This window comes from Erinaceus europaeus, chromosome 18 (genome assembly GCF_950295315.1).
Source record: "Erinaceus europaeus chromosome 18, mEriEur2.1, whole genome shotgun sequence".
Taxonomy (NCBI): Eukaryota; Metazoa; Chordata; class Mammalia; order Eulipotyphla; family Erinaceidae; genus Erinaceus; species Erinaceus europaeus.
In genome coordinates, this window is record NC_080179.1 from 71174190 (window position 1) to 71186211 (window position 12022).

Here is a 12022-nt window from a genome sequence, read left to right on the forward strand (position 1 = left end):
GATATGGAGATTGGGTTGTGGGAATTGTGTGGAGTTGTACCCCTCCTACCCTATGGTTTTGTTAATTAATCCTTTCTTAAATAAAAAATAAATCAGATATTCATCCAAAAAAAAAAAAAAAAGAAAGAAATTTGAAACCAAGCTGCCAGAAGTGTCATACTCCTTCCGAAAGCTCCCGGGAAGATTCCTCCCTTGTTCCCTCCAGCTTCAGCTCCTCCATCCCACCCGTAGTCCTTGGCTTGTGGCAGTTGCTGTCCCCATGTTCACACTGTTTTTTTCTTTTTTAAACATTTTATGTATTTATTCATGAGAAATGACAGGAGAGAAAGCACCAGACATCACTCTGGTATATGTGCTGCTGGGGATTGAACTCAGGACCTCATGCTTGAGAGTCCAACGCCCCATCACTGCGCCACCTCCCAGGCCCTGTCTTCTTTTCTTATGAGGATACCCTAAGTCTAGGATGATTTCAACTTCAGAAACTAACTAAATTTTCAAAAACTCTTCATACAAAGCCACATTCTGGGTAAACATGAATTGTAGGAGAAAAACTATTATTCCACCACATTATGTATACAACATAACTTCTTTTTCTGATACAGTAAGGTTTGTAAAATATGAGTTCAAATTTATCAGGTGAACTTAAGATACTTACTCTGGGTGAGACTTTTAAAGAAATGGTTAATCTTCAAAAGCAGATTCAACTAACAACAACAACAACGAAGATTCCCTAGAGTTAGGCCTCCTTTTATTTGTCAACTAAAACTGATGTAAGAAAAAAAATGTCTTCTGACATAAAGCAGTGATAGGTTGATGCTATATTCTTTATAAATAGAAATAACTTCAGCTTTCTTATGATGACAATTCAATGAATCCTCTCCATGAAGTCAGGGTCTTGGAGTCCTAGACTTTTAAAAAATCCTTAAGCCATAATTAAAAAATATATTTATCTTGCTTTAATTTAGAAGATAAACTTTATAACCTTCTTCAAAAATTTATAGTGAAATTTGTCCTGTGGTCAATTATATGATGACAATGGATTTGTAAAGCAACTTCAAATCCTAACTGATGATCACACTTATCTAATGCTCATGTAATTTTATAAATAGTACCAAATTAAACACAATACTGTCAGACTATACATTTTCTGAATTATAAGATTATGTCCCACTTTATTTTAATAACCAGGGGAAATTTTTATACATGAATGAAAATTAATTTTGCTATAAAATTTCAGGAATTCTTTTCTAGTGTACCAAAATTTCATGTAAAAAAGCAGGAAGTTATTTTTATTTTCTATATAGAGCAATAAGTATAAATCCAGTGTAGAAATCTGGTTAGACAACTCCTTTGGCAGAAAACATTTAATTATAAACAGGTCTTAAAATAAATACAATCCATAAGATCATGGAAAAGAAAGAAAAATGACAATCCTGTATTTCTTATCAATACCGACAATATCTGAGTACACAAGATTTAATAACATTTGCATACTGTCAACAACCTACAACACAAAATTACAACATGACAAAAATAAACTTGTTTTTAATTTAAGAGGGGGAAGAAACTTCTGGACATATAAAATTTCACACATAAATGACAAAATTTTACACATATTTTACACATACTGGATGTAATATTATTACAAAACTACATTAGTGAACTTAATTGACTGATCCTAATTTAGTGGGTGTGCATAATCATATTGGTCCAAAGGCTTAGGCAGAATAAGAGTTTACAATTCACATCATAATCATACATACATATTTACACAAACTTAAAATAACTATTAAATATTGTTTAGGAGGAAAAAAATATGAGTTTCCATGTATATGCAGACATTAACTGTTATCAAGAGCAGCACTGTAAACGCATTTGTATTGTTTTTTTAATTGTTGTAGTTATTGTTATTGATGTCGTTGTTGGCTAGGACAGAGAGAAATGGAGAGAGGAGGGGAAGACAGAGAGGGGGAGAGAAAGACAGACACCCGCAGACCTGCTTCACCACCTGTGAAGCGACTCCCCTGCAGGTGGGGGAGCCGGGGGCTCGAACCGGCATCCTTAGACCAGTCCTTGCGCTTTGCGCAATGTGCGCTTAACCCGCTGCACTATTCCCCTGTATTGTTTTCTTAAAGAATCTTGTGTTTTCAAAAAAGGTGCCATTTAATTTTTTCTTCTAAGTATGTAACTGAGTCACCTGAAAGTAACAAATGAAAAACAGAATATGAGACTTCAATGGTTAAAAGACTTTCCAGTTACTTGTTTCTGAAATAAGACAATGACCTGAACGATTTTCAAATACTGCTTATTCTTCCATTTAAGTATATACCAAATTGTATGTTGATAGACTATTTTTGTTCTAGCATACAAACTCTTTGGAACAGGACTGTTATCAAATTTCTGTAAACAGATAAATGACAAAAAAATTCCAGAGCACTGTCTTCAGGTGATTCTGAGTAGAAAGATTAAGGGCTTTCTTTTAAAAAACAATAATAGAAATTTTTGTGCAAGTAACTCTGGGAAAACTAAACCCATGGCCATTGCTTTTCCGGTCTAGGTATCTATGTTATGCGTAAGCGTCTGCATTTTCTAATGCGTGTGCTCAACCAGGCGTGCCACTGCCTGCCCCCAAAGGGCCCCCGTTTTCGATTTTGTTTCACCTAAAAAGCTGGTAGGTTGATAAAAGTCTGCAACCCCACTGGTGTTCTCCCGAGCTCCCTACATTTTCTGTGGGAATCATTAGCACTGCATACTAACTTCCACAGGCTTGCTTCAGAAAACCTGTCTTGATTAGCCTGCTATCAATGCAGTGCCTTCCACTGACCCACTGCCTGCCATTTATTATTCCACAGCCTCAGGACTGTCCGGGAAAGGAACAGCCAAGTGTGCCAAGGGCACCTGATCACCGACCAGCGCTGCCTGGTACATATCACATTGAAGTACCTGGAGTATCACATGGCTCCAGTTTACATATAACCTACTGTAAGGAGGCAGGTGGTGCCTCTGCACACCGCACCACAGAGAGCAGACGGGCCCTGTATTCACTAGATAACGAGTGAGCAGTGCTACTGGGAAAAGTCACTAGTGGTTAGTTCTAAATGCCAGGGACCCTTGAAGGAGCAGAAAGACTTTCCTCTAGGAAAGGAAGCTGTTTTGTGGAGCAATCCTTGGCCCGCAGTTGGCTAGAGTGGGGGATTAGCTAAGTGCTTTATTATTTTTTTTTTTGGTAACATCTGCACTTACATGGTTGAGGTTAACAACTCAAAACAGTTTTGTTCTTTCCAAATTGTTCTTGCTCTTGTAGACAATTATATGCTAATTATTACTCAACATAACACCGAGAGCAAAACTGATGGTACTGCGAACACGACTGTAATTGAAGGAGCCAAAAGGAAATGTGTTGACAAGCTAAATGCTAACACAAAAAAGATTTAGGCTGCTTAAAATAATAGTGTGTGGAAAACGCTGGAGAAAAGAATGCAGGCAAAAAAAAAAATTATTCTTTTGGTAAAGGTCCCACTGCTCTCCCAATTATCACAATGTTTTAGGGGAGATGGCAGTTTCTTCAAAGTAAAACTCTAGCACTGTTGTTCCACGGTTACTTAGTGTCATAAGGCTACTTACTAGGTGTCCGTATCTGTGTAGACAGATTTTTAAAGACAAAGCTAAATGCCAATGACTTGAAGTAGCCTCCGATCAAAAGTGTGACTTCAAACAAATTGGACCGAAAACAAAACTTTGATGGTCTAGGGGAATAAGATAAGCCTTTGTGCTTTATTCGTGTTCCTTTTGAATTGAGAAAAAGTTTTTTTTTTTTTGGTCCTTTTATTATGTTCAGATTAGAATCACAAGATTTGAATAATACACTTATGAAGGCTTTCAAGGAATTACTCGGTCTGCTTCTAGAGGAGAGGCTGCTGACGACTTGGTCTGCTTCTAGAGGAGAGGCTGCTGATGGTAGCTTGTCGGCGGCTGTGCAGCGGAAGGGGTTGGGACTGCCACAGGGAAGCTGGCCAGCTGCGGCAGGGCAGAAGCAGTGTTCTGGTAAGAGGACAGATCCACAGACACCCCCATCTGCTGTACGTAGGCAGCTGTCCCAGTGGCTGCCTGCAGGTTAGAGTTCTGGTTCATGTAAGCGGGATTGGAAACAGTATCTTGTCCAGTGCTACAAGCAGTATTCAAAAAAAGGAGAATCATTACTTACTGTTTGATACAGAGATAAATTATTATGAGAAAAATGCCTTTTACATCTCCTTAATTTTTTTATATTTATTTTCCCTTTTGTTGCCCTTGTTTTTTATTGTTGTTGTAGTTGTTACTGATGTTGTTATTAGATAGGACAGAGAGAAATGGAGAGAGGAGGGGAAGACAGAGAGGGGGAGAGAAAGACAGACACCTGCAGACCTGCTTCACTCAGACCTGTGAAGCGACTCCCCTGCAGGTGGGGAGCCAGGGCCTCGAACATCTCCTTAATTTTATGCAGCCCTGCTTTTCCTCTGATTTGATCACTCACAATGTCATTTAAAAAAAAAAGTTTATTTATTCCTTTTTAAAAAATATTTATTTATTTATTCCCTTTTGTGGCCCTTGTTTTATTGTTGTAGTTATTATTATTGTTGTTATTGTTGTTGGATAGGACAGAGAGAAATGGAAAAAGGAGGGGAAGACAGAGAGGGGGAGAAGAGAAAGACAGACACCTGCAGACCTGCTTCACTGCTTGTGAAGTGACTCCCCTACAGGTGGGGAGCCAAGGCTCGAACCGGGCTCCTTACGCAGACCCTTGCGTTTTTATTCCCTTTCGCTGCCCTTGTTTTATTGTTGTAGTTATCATTGTTGTTGTTACTGATGTCGTTGTTGTTGGATAGGACAGAGAGAAATGGAGACAGGAGGGGAAGACAGAGAGGGGGAGAGAGAGACAGACACCTGCAGACCTGCTTCACTTCCTGTGAAGCGACTCCCCTGCAGGTGGGGGAGCCGGGGGCTCGAACCGGGATCCTTTCGCAGGTCCTTGCACTTCACCCGCTGTGCTACCACCCGACTCCCGACAGTGTCATTTTTGTTTGGTAAGGAGAAAGCACTTAAAATGGACTAAGATACAAGACAGCAAGATATATTTAATTTGTATTCTCTAAACTCTTGCACCCAAAACTTTTTTTTAACCAGAGCACTGCTCATCTCTGGCTCAGTGGTGCTGGGAATGGAGCCTGGGACCTTGGAGCCTCAGAGATGAGTGTGTTTGCATAACCATTATGCTATCTCCCCTGCCCAGGAAGCATTTTAAGGCTCCTCTGAAGTGCACCCAGGAAGTGGTGTGGCGGACAAAGCATTGGACTCTGAGCTTGTGCTTATGGCCTAGATTCCCATCACCAGAATCACGTGCCAAAGTAATGCTCTGGTTTGCTTTTCCTCTCATTAATAAACGATCGTGTGTATTTTTTAAGTTTTAGTTGTTTATTTTAAATGTATCCTTTGTTTGTTTTATAGACACAACTGTAGCAGGACTCCATTTGTGAGTTCCCCGACCCCCAACCCCTGCAGGTGGAGACTGGGAGCTTGAATTTAGTCCCTGTGCACTGTAACATGTGCACTCAAGCAGGTGTGCTACCATCTGGCCCCAGTAATTTTTGCTGTTGGTCCTGAATTGTCAGTAACACCTAGAACGAGGAGCCATAGTTGATGGGCACCACCCCAGACACCTTCATCTCACATCTGACTTCACTGTCTTCTGTGTTGTTGGGCTGGTCGGCTGGCTTGGTTGTGTTCTGCAGCCCTGGGAAATGAACTGAGAACCCCACATGTGTGTGATACCTCTGGCCAACCTACCTGGTCCCAGTTTTTTAAATCTGTGTGACTGCAGAAAGAGGGGAAAGGAGAGAGGGACAAGCAGAAAGAAGCAGAAAGGCAGGAAAGACACACCAAGGCGCTGCCCTACCATCCGTGGAGCTCCTCTGGGGCTTCCATGTGCTGTTGAGGGTGAAACACAGATTCTGATGCAAGACAAGACACGCACTCTACTGGCTAAACTACCTCCCAGAAAAGTCTTCTCATTATTTTAAATACTTATTTCTTTATTCCCTTTTTGTTGTCCAAAAGTCTTTTTATTTATTTATTTATTTTTTATAGGACAGAGAGCAATGAGGGGAGGGGTTGTCAGAGAAGGCGGGGGGGAGGGGGGGAGAGAGAGCAAGAGAGAGGGAGATACTTTACAGCTCCTGACGCTTTCCCCCTGCGGGTGGCTAGAGCATGGACACTGAGTCAGAGGTGCTGAGAGACAGAGAGGGTGAAGGGAAGCACAACACCAGAGCTTCCTTCGACGTGGTGGGGGCCGTGCTCAAACCTGAGGGGAGCACACAGCAAAAGCAGTGCTGCTCTGCCAGCCCAATTCTTTCTTCCTTTCTTTTACCAGCAGGGCTACCACTGAGGTGCACAGTAACATGTGAGTTCTACCAGTCAAATCAACACTTAGGCCCCCAGTTCTCTGATTTTTAGGAATGCGTGTAAATACTAAGCTGACCATGGGCTTGACCCAATGGTCACATTGCTTGATGCTATCGCAGAAATTCAGAGGGCGCACTTAGGTGTAGGAACCCATTTCATGAAGGGCAGCAAAGCACCATTATGACTTCATGAGACCGTGATAGGCAGCTCTAGATTTTCACCCCGACAGTAAAGTCTGACGATGTTATTAGGAAGCAAAGGGCTTATACACTCTCAGTGTAAAGTGAGTACGACTTACCTTAAATATGGACTTTGGACAGGCTGTGCGGTCACTGAGGAACTCACATTGGGAGGCAAGGATCTCAGCGGGCCGATCTGATCTGGTACGAGGCTGTAGCCCTGGGCAACCGCGACTTGGTGGATGTTCTGGCCCAAGTAATTCCCACCAGGTGGTTGAACTTGGTATGTCTGTTAGCAAAGAACCAAAACAAACAGTGACCTCACTAATCGTCCAAACACCTGCCTAATGCTGTATTTAAAACCCAAAAGATGTAAATAAAATATTTCTATAGTTCTTTGGGGGCGTGATCTCATTTCCCCAGCCTATCCACCCTGCCCAAGAGTTGAGAGCTTCCAAACCACAGTGCCAAATCTATGGACATTTATGGTTTACTTGTTTTGTGGGGGGCTGGGAGGAAAGGGAATGCTGTTGTGTGCATGATGGTGAGGGACAGGAGGAGACACTTGAAGCACTGCTCCACTGCTTACGAAGCTTCCTCCCTGCAGGTGAGAACTGAGGGTTTGAACCTGGACCTTCGAGCACAGTAATGACTGCGCACTGCTGGTGTACTGCCAGCCTGTGCCGGGCGTGGTGTTTCTTGGCGCATCACATCTAGATCCGAGATACCTATTATTCTTATTATTTAGTAGCATGTCTTGCTGCAAAGCCACAGAAAAACGACACACTTTCCTGAAGGGTAGAGCTCATCCTTTCAAGTCACGGTCAGAATGAGGACCTTCACCAGACCCAGGATGAGGTCTCCAACTCCTTTGTAAGCCTGAAACTGAGGGAAGTAAAGGCGACGTCTCCTTTATTCTTGCCTTTAGGAAAATCAGAACACAGGTACAGAACCATAGGTAAAGATGGTGCTCAGGAAACAGGCCAACGGGCCCAGAGGAGAAAAAGACACGCAGGTTTACTGGAGGACAGCAGAGAGACAACGAAGTCAGACCAGAACCAGTGGACTAAAGTCCAGGCTGCTACTGTACCCCAAGACCAGCAGGTTTTATACCCAGTGAAAGAAGTTGGGGGGGGGGGGGTTTGTACAGCAGGAAGGCTGAGTGGCAGGGGCCACAGTGCAACGGGCCACAGTCTTGCTGTGGCTCAGTCATACCTTGTTTTGTTTGGAACAACAGCCATTGTAAAGGTTCTTCTAAGGTCTGTGGTCAAAGCCGGAGAAAAGGTCACTCACAGTCACTTCCTCATCGTAAGATCTCTCACCTGCAGTGCCAGAACCTCGTGCCTACGAGCTCAGTGCCCTACTGCTGTGCACCTCCCGGGGACAGACAGGCTCAGACTGTGGGTATAAACCTCTTCAGCACTGAAGGCTCTTGAGCAGTCTTCTCTCTCAGAGTGCTGTTCATCTTTGGCTTATGATGGTGCTTGGGATTGAACCTAGAATCTTCGTTGCCTCATACATGGTTTTTTTTTTTGTTTTTTTTTTTTGCATAACCATTATGCTATCTTCCCAGGCCTCCTGAGTCGTCTTGAGAGAAACAACTAAAGTCGATGTGTTATCCACAGCACTTTTCTTTGCCCTAGAGGGGTGAAGTTCTGGCTTCTGGTAAGAATGGGGTTTGAACCTGCAGCTCTTCTGCCTCAGAGCCCAGGTGCGGAGACACACCACCAGGCCAGCACTCTGCTCCTGCACATTTCCCCCCAATTTAGAACAGGAATGTGGAAATATTTTGTTCATTAACAGTGTGGACAGAGGTTATAATAGGAATCAGACTAACAAAAAGTTAACTTTTTTGGGTCAGTAAAACAGCTCGCCTGGATATTGTTCTCGCTTCGCCGTGCACACAGCCAGGGTCCAAGCATGGAAGAAGTTCCAGAGCTGCGGTGTGTCTCTCTTTTTGCCTTCCTATCTCCCTATCCCTCCCTCCCTCCCTCCCTCTCTCTCTCTCTCTCTCTCAAATGGCAAATCCTTGGCAAAAATGACAATATCAAAAAGAAAGGTGACTTTTTTCGGCCTCCAGGTCGACTGCGGGGGCTCGGTGGCTGCACTACAAATCCACTGCTCCTGGCGGCCATCGTTTTGTCCATTGTTGATGTTGCTGCTGTTATTGTTGTAGTTGCTGCTGTTGTTGTTGGACAGGACAGAGAGAAATTGAGAGAGGAGAGAAGGAGAGACACTTGGCAGATCTGCTTCACCACTTTTGAAGCGAGAGTCCCCTGCAGGTGGGGAGCAAGGGGCTCAAACCGGGATCCTTGCGCCGGTCTTTGTGCTTTGCCCCATGTGCACTTAACTTGGTACACTACCAGCCGACCCACAAAAGGTGACATTTTAAAAAGTTGTGGTTCTTTGCAACACACAGTACACAACACATAATCTGGTATGGGCATCACAAGTAACCCTGTACAGACACACACAGTACTGAATGCCACAGAGTCTGTCATACGTGGCACAGTCCCATGTGCACAGTAGCAGCAAGCGCTGCAAATAACTCTTTAGAAAGCAGCAGAGGGCCAAGTGGTGGCACGCCCAGTGGAGTACACGTGTCACAATGCGCAGGGATCGGCGCTCGGGCCCGAGGTCCCCACCTGCAAGGGAAAGCTTCACGGGCTGTGAAACAGTGCTGCAGGTGTCTCTCTTTCTGTCTCCGTAGCTACTCGTTCCATCTCAGTTTCTCTCAGTCTCTGTCTAATAAAGAAACATTAAGGGGAAAAGTAAGAGTATGTAATAACTCCATGTGTGCTTTGTACCTGAAATCCTTTCTACCCTCCCATGACCCTTTCATCACTCACAAAAGTTCAGGGTATGGCATATTTGATGAATGCAGCCTGTCTGATGTGACAGTTGCCCTAGTAACTCTGCTTTTTTTACCCAACAATTATGCGGTGTCAAGTCATCTAGACCACGCACCCCACCCGCATTCTATCTTCCTCCTTGGCGTCTCCTTCACACACTCCGTTACATACCAGTGCTGATAACTTAACATGGATTCTGTTCATCCAGGTTCATTTTGGGTTTAACTGCTAGCTGGCTAAGATGTTTAAAAGGTTCAGAATACAGTGTGCTGATAAGCACAAGCATTCACCTCAGCTGGAAAGCACAGAAAAGGAATAAAGGCCTGGAAAAAGCCACTGCTGGCGCACGGCTCACAGGCTGTTCACCTCACACTTCACCATCATCACGTCATCACGTCAACACGCAGGAATTTTTAGCAGTCTAAGTATGCGTCTAAGACAAGAAAATGGGGAGACGGGCGGTATCGCAGCGGGTTAAGCGGAGGAAGGATCCGGTTCGAGCCCCCGGCTCCCCAGCTGCAGGGGAGTCGCTTCACAGGTGGCGAAGCAGGTCTGCAGGTGTCTGTCTCTCTCTCCCCCTCTCCATTTCTCTCTGTCCTATCCAACAACAACGACATTAATAGCAACAATAATAACTACAGCAACAAGGGCAACAAAAGGGAAAATAAATAAATTTTTTAAAAAAGAAAATGGGGGGACGGGTGGTAATGCAGCGGGTTAAGTGCACATGGTGCAATATGCAAGGACCGGTGTAAGAATCTTGGTTCAAGCCCCCTCTCCCCCCTTCCCACCTGCAGGGAGGAATTACTTCACAAGCAGTGAAGCAGGTCTACAGGTATCTGTCTTTCTCTCCTCCTCTCTCCATTTCTCTCTGTCCTATCCAACAACAACGACATCAGCAACAACAATAACCACAACAACAATAAAACAACAAGGGCAACTGGGGGGGGGGGGGAGCCTCCAGGAGCAGTGGATTTGTGGTGCAGGCACCGAGTCCCAGCGATAATCCTGGAGGCAAATAAGAAAATGTAGAGCAGGGCCTGTGTGTGTGTTTGGGGGTGGGGCTGAAGACATTCACATTTTTAAAATCGTTTTTTACTTATTAAGACACAGAGAAATCAGGAGGGAGAGAGACAGAGATGAGAAAGAGACGTGCAGCACTTGTGAAGCTCCTCGCTGGAGGCGGGGAGGAAAAGCTTGATCCCGAGTCCCTGTGCTTGGTGACTGCACTTAGTCAGGCACACTACAACCCAGGCCCTGGTTTTTAAGGGTTTTAAAAATGTAGGTCAGTGAAACCCTGATAAGCTTTTTTAAGCCTCTGACTAAATATAGATATATTTATCATTTACTTACTGGAAAGAGAGAGGAAGAGGAAGGGGGAGCTAGAGAAGGAGAGAGAGAGACGCCTGCGGCACTCCATCGCCTCTTCCGCAGCTTTCCTTGGGGGGATGGGGGGCTGTGAGCCTGCGGCCTTGGGTATTTTGACGTGTCTGTACTACCTGGCGCGCCACCACCTGGGGCCCCTGACAGATTTTAAGATGAATGTTTAGATTGGCTTACTCAGCCACAAGAACATCAGCCCCTTATCTGGATGACATCTTTTTTTTGTTAAATAAAAGTTTTGAGCTCTCTTTTTAAAAACATGCTTAAAATTAATTAATTAATTTATTTATTTATTTATTTACCAGAGCACTGTTCAGTTCCGGTTTATGGTGGTGTGGGGGACTGAACCGGGGACTTCAGAACTTCAGAACTTCAGGCATGACAGTTTCTTTACATAACCATTATGTTATCTACCCTCACCCCCTGGAAGACGTTTGACATGCCAGGCGCTGCCCACTCTAAATCACAGGGATCACACTTATCGAGAGGTTTTGTGCTTTGTATTTACGAGAGCATGTGCAGACCTAGACTGTCTCGCACACTGCTCAGTAGTCTCTTCACTCATGTTAACAACGAATCACTGGGGGCTGGGCACCGGGTTAGGCTCATATGCCGCCACGTGGAAGAGCCCGGGGTTAAGACCCTGCTCTTCACTTGTGTGTGTCTGCCTTTCTCCCTATCTCTCTTCAAAACAGAAAGAAAAAAGAAAAGAAAAAACGGCCACTGAGAATGGTGGATTCATAGTGCCAGCACTGAGCCCCAGTGGTAACACTGGTGGCAAAAATAAATAAAATAAAGAATATCATCTATTAAGATATCAGTATCTGGATTTTTAAGATTATTTTCCTGATTTTATTTTACTATGAAAAAAAGGTTTAGGATTTTACTCATGGACCATAAATGGTGTGTTTTACGCCTTTTTTTTTTTTTTTTTTTTTTTTAAATGTACTCAAACACAAGCTCACCTGCATTGGAACTCCAGCTGAGGAAGGTGGGTAGTGCGCTGCGGGGTGAAGCTTTGAATAGACTGAATAGACTGGCGCCTCATTCATCAATTTGTTGTATAGTTCCAGAGCTTCCATGACTTTTACATTCAATTCAGACAGTTCAGAATGCTTCCTAACAGGGAAGAAAAGAAGTTTAATGCTGTTCAAAAGCTTGAAAGCATGC

The 12022-nt window shown here is 43.9% G+C and overlaps 1 protein-coding gene across 5 annotated transcripts in view; it reads right to left on the bottom strand.

Moving 5' to 3' along the window:
* Positions 1-661: 661 nt before the first annotated feature.
* Positions 662-12022, bottom strand: part of STAM2 (signal transducing adaptor molecule 2) — a 51590-nt gene continuing 40229 nt past the window's right edge. For 3 of the 5 annotated variants that reach the window (XM_060178141.1, XM_060178140.1, XM_060178137.1), the window contains 3 exons: positions 11818-11971; positions 6737-6906; positions 662-4165 (listed from right to left, as the gene is read on the bottom strand). In XM_060178141.1, coding sequence (XP_060034124.1) covers positions 3937-4165; positions 6737-6906; positions 11818-11971 — 553 coding nt within the window. In that variant the 3' untranslated portion in view covers positions 662-3936. The remainder of the gene's footprint in view (positions 4166-6736; positions 6907-11817; positions 11972-12022) is intronic. The other 2 variants (XM_060178139.1, XM_060178138.1) reach the window with 2 other exon arrangements.